Genomic DNA, 15,071 nt, shown 5'->3' with positions numbered 1-15,071 from the left:
GCCCGCAAAGGCAGTCACAAAAACAAACACCAGTCGAATGCTTTTGTCCATGCTGGGGAACATTTCTGTTGCAGTTTGGAGACTTTTCTTAATATTTAAATGGTTCAACCTGTGCAATGTAAAACTACATGGAAATAACTTGTCTGATGCGGGTTTTCCAGCCAGCAACGAATTACAACCTTGCAACTGGTTTTCATTTAGCAGTGATAAAGTCCAATGCCTAGTTACTCTTACACACATGGACATGACAGGATTGACTGGAAGCTCTTTTTTTTTTCTCTTTCTTTTCCCTAGCCAAATTAAAGGAGTGGCAGTTATGCAGTTTTTACCACCATCTGAGCTAAATCTTACCTGGAAAACACTGAGAAATGTAAAAAGCCCAATCCTCTGGTGTGGTATATCAGCATAATTGCTAGTAAATATCCAGGGCATTTAAACTTCTACTTTAGGCTCTTTTCTCCATTTTAATTAGAGATTCATTAGTGGGGAATATTTTTTTTATCATACCTAGAACAGCTGGGAGATAATGAAGAAGAGAAACATCAGGAAAGTGGTGGGAGTGAAAGGAAAGGCTGGCAAGGCGATTTGAAATCAGAAGCTAGTGGAATGAAACTAAGATATATGAAAGGATATTGGAGCTTTGGAAAGAGCAATAATAAAGCTGAAAAATAACAAGTATGTCTGGAGACTATCAGGGAGAAAGGGGGAAAAAAAGGCAGAAAGTGTCTGTACAGCGCGTCCTTTCCTTGGGGGGAAGACTGTTCTGCACCGCAAACTTGGCCTCCTGTTTGAAATAGCACACGTCACTTCATATGAAGACATCTGTGTAAATAGATCTGCCCTCTCCAGTGTCGATTCAGATTAGACGGTCTTTCTGCTGCTGATTTACGCTTCTCTCTTCCAGGTAAATGGCATGGACATCAAAAATGTGCCTCACAACTACGCCCTGTCGATCCTGAAGCAACCCTGCCACGTGCTCCGACTGACGGTGCTCCGAGAGCAGAGGTACCGATGCCGAAACAGCGGACTTTCCCTTGATGCTTACTGCAATAGGGACGACAGTTTCCATGTTGTGCTAAACAAAAGCAGTCCGGATGAGCAGCTGGGAATAAAGCTGGTCCGCAAGGCTGATGAACCGGGGGTATTTATTTTCAACTTGCTGGAAGGCGGCGTGGCTGCCCGTGATGGACAGCTTCAGGAGAATGACCGGGTGTTGGCCATCAATGGGCACGACCATCGGTACGGCAGTCCAGAGAGCGCAGCCCAGCTGATACAGGTTTGGCACCACCACTTTGACCCTGGTTTCTGAACTTTGCAAAAATCAAGCAGTGTAGTTTCACCATCCATTGCAAAGCAGGGGCCAAACTTAATGCGTGTGTATTTGGGGGAGGGAAGGAGACATGTCAAGCTCGGATGGGAATTTGCACCTCTAAAAACTCCCTGGTTTCACTGTGGGTACAAGGGTGAATATGGGCATGGACTCTCGCAGTGACGCCTTCTACCATCAGGCTTTGTACTGTACAGATCAATGTAAACATCCATATACCCTGTGCATCACCAAAGAGTGATGCCATCTGCCAAAAGGCAGGCCAGCCTGCACCCTGGGAGCACTGGGTCCAGCTGGGTCCTGACTCCTCCAGCTCAGAAGGAGCCACAGTGCTCCCTGGTGCAGCCCTGGAGCAAACCAGAGCAGCCTAAGGCAATGGATGGCATGTTTCAGGATGAACATCATCCTCCCAGACGCAGTGATTTCCCATGGGTGTGTTTTACGACTGAAGGTACTCCATACCTTGTGGATATTTCTTACCTAAATCCAGCATATGGAAATCCAGATGTTTTGGAAAAAATGGATCTGTAGCTGTAGTTTTTATAAATCTCCATTTAGACTCACGTGGAGAACCAAAGGGGTGCCTCTGCAATGCACTAAACAGTCTTACCACAAAACTGTCAGAAAAAAGTCCTGTGCCTTTCTCAGCTACAAAATCAGTCAGCTTCTGCCTAATTTCCCCTCCAGAACCATTTTCATTTGTTTTCTTTCTTTACAGCCTATGTTTTTAGAAAACTTCAACATAAAAAGCAAAGCCAAGAATCTTTGGTTGCTTTTATCTCATATTTATAGCAGTTACTATACTTGTGCAATTTTACATTTCATTTGAAGGCATGCAGAGTGTTCACATATTGAAGAATTTAATGTGCCTCAATAACAAGATGTCAAATCAGGCTGGCTGCTTCCCCTTTCCGACAGGTATAGTCATGATAACATGAGTCAGACTGAAAGAAGCATTTGAATCCATGCATTTTGTGGAAAGGATTCCTCCTTTAGCATAGGTTCACAGTTGGCTGCAGCCAACTTTTATTGAGAAGTTTATAGCATAGGTAAAGAAAACGGCGTCCCCTTGCATAATGCCAGTTGCTGAAATTCTGGTCCAGCATCTTTCTGGATTACTTCATGTAGCTCACTAAATGGGAGCAGAAGGCAGCAGGGGGGGAGGTTTAAATTCTCAGAGGGGAACAAGTCTGGAATGAAAACCTTTCTAAAAAATTGATATTCTTGGAACAGTTCTTTATGGCTACAAAACAAGGCAACAGTGCTTCATAAGCAAAAAACACATGCAGCCTAGAGATGAAATGGAAAAAATGACTGATGAGACCATCCACACACAAGTGTTTAAAAATGCAACTAAAGCTCTTATTGGGTTCCAAAGAGTGGATGTTATTTATAATAATGCTTGAAATGCACACCAGTCCCTAGGAATTTAAACAACATGCCCATCAAAGGGGAGACTCAGGTTTCCAAACAGCCAGGATTACATTGCATTGATGTGAGCTCTATGAATCACATTTGTCTAATGCAAAATTCCCAGAACCTGTGTCTTTTTTGTCATGTTTTTTCATCAATTATCATTTGCGTTTCCTGTTTCCATGTTATGCCAGAGAAAAACCATTATACTGAAGCCACAAGTGTTTTGCATTTGCTTCTTACACGAAGGGATGTCTTACTGCGTCCTCTGATTTCTCAACAGTATCCTGCCTGTTGAGACCTCAGCGTGTGTCACTCGCAGTACACTGAAGTCTTCAAATTAATGGTGGTGGAAGCTTCAAATACACCATCGGTTTCTTTAAAAACAGAACTAACATTCACTAAAAGGTGGTGGTGGCTTGTTAGGCCAAGCACAGCTGGGAGAACATCAGATTTCTGTGGAATCTGACTAGTTTTGACTTCTAAATAATGAATAATTGAGACAAATCTGATTCTTCAGGCCTTTAGCAATTGTACATTAGCATATGTGAAGCAGTTGTCAATCAGTAGATTAGGTGTCTGGCTGTTTATAAGCTCAGTCACAAGAACTGAAGTGAAGAAAACACGTAAGTGCTAATTAGGAACGTGCACACATCGTAACACTTGGGAGTTTGCTGCTTCCCATTTGTCGCGTCATCTTTAGTCATGGCCTTGTGTCAGATGTGGCACTTTTAATCTAAATAACGTGACATTCCACATCTGTTTTCCATGGGAGTGACAAGAAAAGGAACAAGGTAACAGATCAGTGGGCGCTCGTGTGAGCACATCAAGCCGAGCTGCACGGGTCGAGCCAGACTTTACTGGCCCCAGATGTTCGCCCTCCTCTCTCCCTCTTTCCCCTGCCACGGTTCGGAGCAGCTGCGACAGGCTCACGACCCCCTCTCCATCACGACAGCTGCTGCCAGCAGAAAGCAGGTTGTGATGTGGAGCGCATCCACGCTCCATCACCCCTGCGAGAGATGGGGCAGCTTCTGCCAGGAGCAGCACTGCGGCCTTTTTTTAAGATGCAGTTGCCTACTAGATGCTCAGAAGTTGCCACCGTGTCTCTGTCCCCCTGCTTGATTTGCTTTGGCTGTAACACAAATTTTAATTCTAGTAGATTGTTTCAGCTATTACTTGCATTCAGTCTCAAAGCTAAGCTCATTTCTTTAATTCTTGCCTCAGCATAAAAAGTAGAGAAGAAATTGTGGGAAAAACAAGTGGTAAGAGGGAGGGAGGGAGGGAGGGATCAGAATGAAGCAGTAATTAATATTCTGATCAGTAGAAATGTTAATGGTTTTTATATGGAAGTACATAAATACAAAAGCTGGTCTTGTTGTTTGGATAACTTTTTAAAACACTCTGGACTTCTGATAAATTACTCAACCTGACTGACCCGGAGACAAATGTGACATTGCAATAGAGACTCTTGTTGAGCTTTTGCTAGTCGTTCTATGACAATTAATCACATTTACAACCTTCCTGTAAATAACCAACTTTGAGACTAACCACGTGGCAGCAAATGAGTTTTAAACAGAAGTTGCCTAAGTTGAAGTTGTTTGTTTTAGAGAAAACTGGATTTTCGTGGGGCCATATGCCCTTAGGAGGTTTAGTCTTGTATTGTTCAGTTCCATCTCAATCATATTACAAACTAGGGACGAGGGTGGTTTCCTTTCTCGCGAGATACAGCATTCTGCTTTTGGGTACCAGTTGAGTCCAGAGTCCAGGACTTTATATTCCATAACAATAGACCTGGTAAAAATACCTAGCAAGTTATTCTGCAATATGTGTGTACGTACCAAATGATATATTATGAAGCTGTGGAGATTTGAGTTGCTGGTGAAAAACCTAGCATCTCCCAAGATATTGGGAAAGTAACAAAGAAGGGCACATTTTTTACTGAGATACCACCTTCCTTGGAAGTAGCACAGCCTGAACATGCAGATTTCAGACTTGAAGTTGGAGGTTTAGGAGAGGTAGGTTGCTTTTTTTTAACTATAATTGGATTTTTCAAAAGCATTTTTTAACTCTCAGCTAGTACTATTGAATCCAGTTCCAGAGAAGACAAACCAAACTATAAAAACAAAAATCCCAGGGGCCTCCTCTGGCTTCTGTTAACCGCCTGCGGGAGATTTGATTTCAATAGTGTGACTGGATCTGGGTTTGGTTTCCAGCTGTTTGTTCAACGCCAGCTTTCCTTGGAACTTCTCCCCAGCAAGCAGGGCATGTCTGCGTGCCAACAAGCAAGTCTGGAGGTCTGATGCTCCCAGGGCTGTGGTACCAACAAGCATCACTACTGCAGGGATCAGACCTCCAGACGTGCTTGCGGGGGGCTCTGCATTAGATACTGAGCAGTTCCTCAGCAATAACCTGCGAGCAAGCAGGCAGGAGTCCCTCTGCAGACCGGCCCTTGAGAGCCCCTCCTGCCTGCCACCGGGATCTTTAGCCTGGAGAGAAGGAGATTAAACAATTAGGTTTTTTATCTCCTGAGCATGCTTCTATAGCATTGAGGCTATTTCTACACTTCTCTTCAGTTCAGTAGGTTGGTTTGCCCTTATGGCAGACTTCTTCTATGATTTACCCAGCTAAACCCCACTCTCTCAGCTCTATCTTTGCATCACTCTTGTCTTGAACAGATTCATATGGGCTTCACTAAGGGAAGAACGAAGCCATTTGCTTCTAGGGAAACAGTGCTGATTCAGTAAGACAGAAAAAATTCACCTGTACACGGGATTAATAACACTAATATAGGCACATGTAGAACACCTTAAAAATAATGAGCAAACATAACTCAGTAGAAGCTTTGCAGCATCTCTCAGGCACATAAGTATTACAACTGCGTTGTGCAAAAAGGCCCAGAAGCATTTTGAGCTTATTTTGGGTTAATTGTTTTTGCAGTTCCTGTTCCTAGAGTGAGAGTTTGGGCTAGTTTTCCATCCTGAACTCCATTACTCTGTGTGCTTGCTTGTGCCCTCCCTCTTTCTCTATGCTCTGGTACAGTAGGATTTTACTTCTCAAAGTGGTTGCACATCCCTTTCTTTAAGCAGCCTTATATTTGTCATGCTTGTTGCATGCAGGTGGACTCAGTTACATCGTTTATTCCCCACTTTCACCAGCCAAGGCTTGAGTACATCCCTCCTTACAGGGTTAACTGCATCTTTTTCAGAGGTCCCATCCGGCAGCAGCAGCTCTGGTTGTCTGTCTCTTTCCCGTGGCCGGCAGGTTGCTGCTCTGCAGTGGTGCACGCAGGTGTGGGCAAGAGCTGATCAGCACTCACTGTGGTGGATCGCTGCTTCCAGCCAAATTTGGGGCAGATAGGCAGGGTTTTTCGGAGTTAACACCAAATTTTCAAGAGAAGTATTAAGTAGCTGGCAGTAAATTTTTATGAACTTTATTGACCTGAACTGATGCTACTGCTTTATGTCATTGCAACCATGTTAGTGGGAAATCTGAACCATGCTTAAACGGGACCCGCGTTTCATGAATCCTCTGGGGCTGAAGCGCAGGGGTTTATTTGCGCCGGGGCGGTGGGATTCACGCTGTACCTCCTCCCGCAGGCCAGCGAGAAGCAGGTTCACTTCGTCGTGTTGCGGCAGACCAGGCAGCAGACCCCCGACATCTTGCAGGAGACGGGCTGGAGTTACAGCGGCGGCAGCCCCCAGCCCTGTCCCGCAGAGAGAAACAACCCTGGCAAGGTGAGGGCACGAGCGCTCGCGTGGTTTCTCTGCCATCTGTGGGATGGGGGACTGGGAGGGCGGCCAGCGTTTTAGCGTCTTGGGGTGTTATCTCTGGCTTCTGACACCAGAAGCATGTCTTATTTTGCAGTGGGAACGTAAAAGCTGTGCTCCTCGTTATTTATACACTGCTTCTGTCCCGACTCCGTCTGGGGTGGGGAGGAAGGAGAAAGCGAAGGGCAGTGGTGGGGCAGGGGGCTGACGTGCACACAGCATCCTGGCCATGGGCACGGACCTGGCCGGCGCTGCGAGCCAGCACAGGGCAATGCGCTCCAACAAAAATAACAGTCTTATCTGAAGTTTCTCCATCTGGAGCAAAGTCTTCAGGCAAAAAGCTTTCATACGCTGGCCTGATAGATTCCCATAAGCTGCTTGAAAATTATGGTAATTATTAGTCTGTTGCTCATTTCTTAAGATACCCGTGCTCTGACCCAGCTGGCAGTTTGGCAGCAGACGGCGGCTGTGGTCTCCACGGCCCCCGCGAGCCTGCTGTGTTTCTGTGGAGCTTTGGACCCAAAATGTGTTGGTTCTGCTCTGGCAGCACCTGGCACTCACATGGGATGGGGGCTGCGAGGGCTGGCAACATGCAGCACGGCTGGAGCCGACACAGGGCCAGGCAGCACAGAGCAACCATCTCGCCCAGATGTGGCTCTGGTTACCAGCCTGTCCCTCCAGCCACTCCTCTGCACCCGGTTACGTTGTGTGTTTAGTGCATTTAGACTTGCAATACGCTCTCTGCGTAAGGCTCTCATGGTCAAATAGATGAGGTTTTAAGGCAGAAATGAATGCAGCAAAAGCTTTGAAAATACCTTTTCTGAGTTTACTCAATGTTATTCTTTGCACTATAGACAGAACAAGGTATGCCCTTGCAGGAGCTGAATTTGTTTATTTCACTAAATTTAGTCACGTGCCTGGCTAATTTACATTAATTACTCTGAGCGTCACCACTTATGCAAACCCTTGCGAGCTGGTCCCCTGGCCACCCGTGCCAGGGGTGCGTCAAGGAGGTGGACAGGCAGGGCTGGTTTAAATCCATCCTGCCTGATGGGCAGCCAGATGTGTCTTTAAAGAGACCTTTGGACTGAACCATCTGTCAGATCAGGTGCACAGCTGTCAGCCAGGAGACAAGCCTAGCTCTGCATTTTACAAATATTTAAGATACTAATTTTTGCAGTTTTTCCTTTTTTTTTTTTTTAAACTACATTATTCAGTGTTTTTATGTGTAAAAAATAGACTACACTAGACTATCTATTTTTAGTTTTCCTTTTCCATGAAGTCACAATCACAGTCCTTGTTAGGTGAGACTGGATCAGGAGGAGTTAAACCAGAGAGCAGCATCAATGCGCGGTAGCTACTACCCAGTAGCAAATAGTGCCCAACTAATTATGCATCTGCAAGGCATTACTTCCTAATGAAGTAATGATTTCCTTAGGGAGATATGTGTAGGACAGCAATTAGCTTGTGTTGCTACTGTATGGTTTCTAGTGAAGCTCCGAGCACCTGCTAGCTCTACCATGGTGATCTGATTAATTGATACCACATGGGACTATTTGGGAACATGACTTGTCTTCCATAAACTGCCCTAGATCCTCATTTTCTCTTCCTGTATCGAGAGGTGTTAGATGGGAATTCTTGGTAAATCCAACACTGTTTTGGGTAGCTGTGAGACTGAAGGGCCAATGTTGACCTACAACAGTCCTTTAAAGACTAATGAATCATCTTTTCTTGGATAGGTCACGGCTTTTAGAGGGATTTCCAGTTTGCCACAAGAGGTGGGCGCTACATAAGCACATGAGTGGGTGTGCTGCCGAGGACTTCTGTCCAGTGCCACCATTTGGGCACTTTCCAGGGAAGATCACAGCCAAAAAAAGAAAATTCTGAGCTGTTCCTAGCTCCCTTTAGCTTTGTGTGTGTGCAGTGGAGGACTTGTATCAGAGAAAATGCTCTGGCAATAGATCAGGAGATCAGTACAGCCGGTGGACACAATGAGCTTCAGGCACTGTGGGCTTTTGGTCTGATACAATCATTATGCGAGTGTTATTTGCCCTTTTATAGGGTATGAGTGTGTCAGTTTGAATTTCTCATGCTTTTTTGCTGAAGGTTTAACTGAACATCGTTTGCAATTCAAGATCTTTAAACACTAGGCTTTGGCAGACTTAAAATGTTAGTTGTTTTTAAATAGACGTTAGTGCAGGAGTAATGCTTGTAAGCCTAGGGCCTGCACAGTGTCCTAATGCAGCCCACGCTCCTGCTCAAAACCAAGGCAATGCTTCTTGGCCGGACTTTACTGTCAAAGGAGTTCCCTATGTGTGCGTGGTTTGATGAGTCTGCTACCTGCTGCCATCAGTGGGATTGCTTTATTGTGTGTGATTGATAGAGACATTGCTAACTGACTTGAGTTCTGATTAATTTTAAGGTGGTTTTTGTCCCCTGAGCTTCCTGTAGGAGGTGATATTAGCAGGTCAGGAATGCTCTCTTTGAGGGAAGCAGCTGTCGCTGCAGAGCGTGTATGTAAACGTGGGCTGAAACCTGCTCTCAAGCCTTGGCTGTATTCAGCACCAAGAATAAACTCGAGCTTCCAGCCACCATCTTGCTCGTACGACAGCTCAGGAACCGCTTTTGGCCAAGCCGTTGCCCTCGTGACAGCCTGCCTCCATCTGGAAGGCGTGAGGAGGCGGCTCTGTTTCAGGCCAATGCCAATGGCAATCAATCAGCCACGCAGCCAAGAAGCCGCGGGAGAAAGAGGAGGACGGTCTGTAGCGACCACGTCCTTCCCTGGCGGCAGTGATGCCAGGGGTAAGGTGAGCCGGGAGACTGGTCCTGCACAGGCTCTCCCCGAGCCTTTTTCCCTGTGTACGGAGACAGGGGAGGCACAGCCCAAACTGTGCCGGCTGCTGCCTGGATTCAGAAAAGAGAAGATGTCAGAAACACTTTCTTGTGCAGCTGAGGTTGTTAAGCCAGGCTGTAACGCATAAACGGGCCAGATTCGATTTCTTTGAAGTCAGCGAGAGCTTTGTCATTAATTAAATAGCACTTGTTTTTAATTGGAACTGTTTTCTTACTCCTTTCTAACAAATTGCCTAGTCCTTAAAACAAATCTGTCGCCCTGTGGCTTGAGCAGGCAATGTTTTCTGACCATATGAGCAGGTTAGCCTTCAGGTGAAGTACATTTTCCAAACAGACACAGCTACGTCTTTTGCCTGCAAGACACGTGTCATGGCTTTGATGTTGTGATAATCTGCTGTAAATATTTATTTTCCAGTAAATATACAGAAAAGAAAAACATTAAAAAGAGGAGGAGATGAGCTGTTATGTTTTTCTTCTCCTGACCTCTGAGGTCACTTCAAAATGACAGAGAAGGACAATTGTTTAGAAGAGAATGCATTGAAATGCAGTCACTGATAAACACTGCCTTTTAACTGGTTTACTCATTATCAGTTGTACATCCACGAAAGCTCTACATGTGTTTACGAAGAAAGGCTTTACTTTCCTTTCATCACTGCCTTCGTCTCAGCTGAGTTGCCCCAATTCCTTCCTATCTGCAACCATGTAAAAAATGGCATGTGGAAGAGTAGCTTCAAAGGAAAACTGGTCCTACATGGTTGAGCGTACAAGTACCAGTACTTTTATGATTCTTCCTTGAAATGTAAGAGGACAATTTGTTACCAAGCACTGCTTTGAAATCTGCTTCTCTCTGCACCGATTCCTCAAAAACAGAGCATTAGATGGTTTATCAGCTAATATTTTTGGTGTCTGAGAAATGATGGACAACTGCATCAGTAACAGGATTGCTCTGAACACTCGGAGCTGCAAGTCTAATTCCAATTTCATGTTTTGCTACAAAATTTCAGGCTGCATTTTTGTGAAAATTAGTAGTGCCCCTATCCCACATGCTTCAGGAAGTGGCCTTTTCCTGATGGAAAGCCATTCCTTTCCAAGGGAAAAAGGACAATGTTTTTGCACAAACGTGGATGAAACATTAAGTTTAGTTTGCACAAAGATAGAAGTACTATGTTTAAAACGCTTACACCTTAAAGACAAAGGTGAAAGGTTAAAATTATCTGGACTAGAACATTTATATTTATTTAAAAGGGAATGTTGTAAAACCTTCAGAAATTTTTAGGTTCATTTGCAAGCCATAAGCCCATAATTACTCTGACAGTGCCTGTGTTCTGCATGGATCAGATGTGACAGTCCAAGAACTATATCGGTTTGTTTTTTGTCCCGGTGACTAAGAGAAGACATTTTCCACTGAGCTCTTCGCCTTTTTGTTCCTGGAGCTTTGTGGCAGCCACTGTTCTTCTGCTCAAGCATCTAGAAGTCCTTTGACAAGCTGCTAAAAGGTTCTGGGTTTTGTTGTCGATGTTACATCACAGAAATCTTGATGTGGAGTTAGTTCCACCAAACATACCTTTAAAAAAAACACAAAACAAAGATATAGCCTGCCCTACTCCCATAAAAACTTCTTGCCGCTGTCTTCCTTCATCCATCATCATCACTGTGGGACCAGCCGTGGAATCACCTGCTCCACTTTCTGTGCTGCTGGGCCAGGAATTGAGGTGGAATGTCTTTGTGGGATCTCAGATTTCTAAGAAGATATTAATGTGGCTTTAAATTAGTTTTATAGATTATTTTTGCATATTATAAATGTGACGTCACACTTGTGAATGAGAAAGTTGGGGGGGTTTTAATATACATTTGAAATTTATTTCGCAGCATGCTATTATATCTACATAGGAGCCTGGAATGGATGGTGCTGTTGCTGCAAGAGGGGCTGGTGTCTTCAGGAGATGATGCCAGGAGCACAGCTTATGAAATACTTAAGGAAATCAAAGAAATTAACATTTAAATCCAGATTTTTCTGGAGAGGCATCCTTGTCTCTTGAACTCTTCTGTAAGAGCTGGATGCGTTGTGAACGTGACATTTGGTTCACAGGTTTTGTTGGAGCTTGTGTTGCGTCTCCATCCCGAGGCCGCCTGTGAGTTTGTTGCACCCTTGCTCATACACTAGTTGTTGCATGACCAGCAGTGTGTATGTAACTTCTCCTGTGCAGGGGGAGGAATAAGGGGATGACTGTCCTCAGACAGTAGAGGTGGCTGTCCCAAAGTGACCTTTTAAGCACGAGCCCTAGGAAGAACACCCTGGAAGCTGCTGGCTCTTCACTCTATAAATGTCCTTCTCTTTTCCTGAACAGAAACACATATTCTTTGAGTGTATTCCCACCAGTAACTTATACAGAAACACAGAAATCTGGAAGAGCAAATGAAGTGTCTGTCTTCTAATCTGTCCCCAAGAGTTTTATTCCTTTAACCCAGGTGGACCATTTCTCATTAACTATGCAGATGACGTTCAGACTCCAAGCAGCAAGATAAGAACGATGACCCGATAGTCAAAGACGTGAGGACCACTAGTGATATGAATATCAAGAACTTTTTTTTTTTAAAATCAGGTTCCTTATTTACATTTCAAAGACCTGCTACTATTAGTCTCAACACTAAACCACTTCTGATTTTGACAGGAGCAGTGCCTGACTTTAATGATTAAAGCACAGGTTATCTTGGCAGTAGCTCTGACTCCACAGATGCCTAAGCCCTGGAGAGAGTCATGCCTGCCATCTGGCCAGGCGTGGTAGGCAGCTGTGAAGTACTTTGGTATTCCTTCAACGAATATTCGTTTCAGCCTAAGCTGTCAGGGAGGTCCCCATGCCCACTGTGTTTGTTGTTGCTGTTTTCTCCATCACAGAGTGCGCTTCACGCCGTCACCTGTCACGAGAAGGTGGTGGCTGTCTGGAAAGATCACACAGAATCGCTGGGAATGACTGTAGCAGGCGGAGCATCTAACCGGGAATGGGATTTGCCTATCTATGTGATAAGTGTCGAACCTGGAGGAGTTATCAGCAGAGACAGCAGGATAAAAACAGGTAAAAAGAGGGGATTTTGCAAGCCTGCTTTAATTGAAAGGCTTCCTTTGAGAAACAGAGGGATAGTGAAAGGGCATCACACCCTGACATCTTCAGCCATCCCATAGATTTTGGGATGCGTCAGATTAGAGGTTCTCAAGTCAGCTACCAGAAAAGGTATAATATACAGCAGTAACCATCTCTGTGAAGTGGGATGTAGGCATATTCTAGTAGGAAAAAAAGCAGTTTTTCACAGGAAAATGAGCTTGCACCACCATCTCCTAACTACTGAAATCTTCGTTGTGTAACCTTCATGGGTTTTTAATGTAAATTTTTGGGCTTGTTTGTCATATCATTCGTGGCTTTGAAAGAAATATAAAGGAGCAGAATTCTGATTATATATGAGGCAATGTTAGTGCCTTGTGGCTCAATGTCATGTCTGGAAACATTGGCTTCATAACTGCATTTGACTCTGGATGTAACAGAGTGATAAAATTAATGGCTTCTCCCCCTCTGCATGAATAAGCCTTTAGAGTAAGATGAGGAGCATATTTTATCAGTGGGTTTTGCGGGAATAGGTGAATCTCTCAGTTTTCAGGATGTTACATCTCCAAGATCCAAGTACCTCGGTACCCTGCATCCAGCAACCACGCAGCTCCCTATCCCCTTGCTCTTCATCCCCTACACTCAGCTTCAGCCCAGTCGCTGCCCAGAAGCTGGAGGGAAATCCTGAGTGTGAGGGAAGTGAAGGCACCCAAAAGTGGGGCCGAATAGCTGCAGCCAGCTGAGCCCCACAAGCCTGGGTCGCAGCGCCCAACCTGCCCTTTGCAGGAGCTACAGCTGCTCATCAAAACCCCTGGAAGAACATGACAACAGGAGCAAACCAGCAGGTTTCCCCTTTCCTCCTGCTGGGAAATGACTGCCTCTCAGGGATACATTTTCCAAAAAATTTTCATCGTGAGGCAGCATGGAAAATTCAGCCTAGTTAATTTGATAAAATTAGAAACAAATGAGTACATGATAATATAACAGCACCATGAGCCTCCACAGTTTAGAGCAGCTCTTAGGCTGCTGTCTGTCTCATCGGGGCAGACCACAAGAAGAGGTTAATGTTCACGTCGTGCTGCCTGGACTGCCGATGAATACAGCCGCTGCCTGGAGCAGCATGCGGGTGAAGCGCAGAGGGCACCCAGGAAAGCCCTGGCGTTGGAGCGTGCCATGGAGGGTAGCGGAGCACTTGGCACCGTGGCCGCTTGCATGACATTAATGATGTCTTTATTGTTCTCCCTGTAGTAATTGAGGTCATCTTTGCATTTTTCTCTGAAGCTGCTGTGCCTACATTATAAATAAGGCATACAGAAAGATGTTTTGGCTTGTGGCCATTCAAACAGGCATTAACATTAAAATAATAATACGTTGTTCTGCAAAGCAAACTTTACAAAGAGCCAGCTGGAGCGGCAATCCTCTGCTTAAGGAACGCTGGGAGAAAACCACCTTCAAGCTTTCAGGTTTCAAGCTCAGGTTGAGTACCAAAGTCGTTAGCTGGAAGCGGGCTTTGGAGACCTGGACTAGTATCAAGTGCCCATACCAAAGCTGTTGGTACAGCAGGATCCTAGCTGTGCTGTTCAGCTCCGGGTGCAGGATGTGACGTGACAAGAAACCAGGACCAAAATCTCCATCCAGCCTGGCCATGCTCCTGTGTATGGGGATCTAGCCCCTTCCCTCATGCCTGTGGCATGTTTACTAGCATATGCTTCACATCCACATTAAACAATAGGATTAACAAACAGCCTAATCAGGCAGTGAGTTCTTGGCCGTGGCTTTGACTCACTTGTTCATGGGGGCGGGGAGGGGATCCTGGAAACACTTGAGGGATTTTTTATCATCCCTTCTATCGGTCTCAGGTGACATCCTCCTGAACGTGAACGGGATTGACCTGATGGGTGTCAGCCGGAGCGAGGCCGTTGCCCTGCTGAAAAACACCAACTCATCGGTGGTGCTCAAAGCCCTGGAGATGAGATCGTGCGAAGCCCAGGAGGAGCGGGGCCGCCTGCCACCCCCCGAGGCCACGCGGGTGACCTCCGAGAGCAGCGAGTGGTCACCTTCCTGGGTTATGTGGCTGGGGCTGCCACGGTAAGTCCACAGATTGCATCCTCTTGCTGAAGGGGAGTGGGAGGAAAGATTTGTATTTTCTGGCAATTCTTTCTTTTGGCTTGATTCATTGCTCTGACATCTTAATTAAATCCAGGCTCTGTCACAGACTTGCCTCTAAATACCTCCCTTTTGTAAACGGGTATGTGTACATGGAAAAATAGACATGCGGATCCTCTTGCAAGGGAGGAAAGGGTCCTGAATTGTTCCAGTCTTGAAAACATATCTGGCACTTAGGGAGTGAAAGGAAAAGCTTGCAGGGATACAGGAGCTTGCTGAACTGGGGTCTAGGCTCAACCACCCTGCAGAAGGCAGAGCTACCCCTCCTGCAGCTCTCAAGCTGCACGGCCCTTCTCCTTAGCCAAATCCAGCTGGATTGCTTGACTTTGCCCAGATGTCGCAAAGTGCATGCAGTTGGCCGGTATCTCTGAATCACCTCTTTTAACCCCACCCCCGAGTGAAAGAAGTACATTGGTCGTATACAGGAAGCAGCTGTGTTGTCATTTC

The 15,071-nt window shown here is 45.4% G+C and overlaps 1 protein-coding gene across 1 annotated transcript in view; it reads left to right on the top strand.

Annotated features, from left to right (window-relative positions):
- Nucleotides 1–15,071, top strand: part of LNX1 (ligand of numb-protein X 1) — a 138,619-nt gene that overhangs the window by 114,975 nt on the left and 8,573 nt on the right. Inside the window, exons 7-10 of the mRNA XM_072863138.1 lie at nucleotides 905–1,276; nucleotides 6,337–6,474; nucleotides 12,257–12,434; nucleotides 14,318–14,546. Of these exons, the coding sequence (XP_072719239.1) occupies nucleotides 905–1,276; nucleotides 6,337–6,474; nucleotides 12,257–12,434; nucleotides 14,318–14,546 (917 nt within the window). The remainder of the gene's footprint in view (nucleotides 1–904; nucleotides 1,277–6,336; nucleotides 6,475–12,256; nucleotides 12,435–14,317; nucleotides 14,547–15,071) is intronic.

The sequence above is a fragment of the Ciconia boyciana genome, chromosome 5 (assembly GCF_034638445.1).
Source record: "Ciconia boyciana chromosome 5, ASM3463844v1, whole genome shotgun sequence".
NCBI classification, from domain to species: Eukaryota; Metazoa; Chordata; class Aves; order Ciconiiformes; family Ciconiidae; genus Ciconia; species Ciconia boyciana.
The sequence above is the reverse complement of the archived record's forward strand: the minus strand, read 5'-3'. Positions and strand labels throughout refer to the sequence as shown.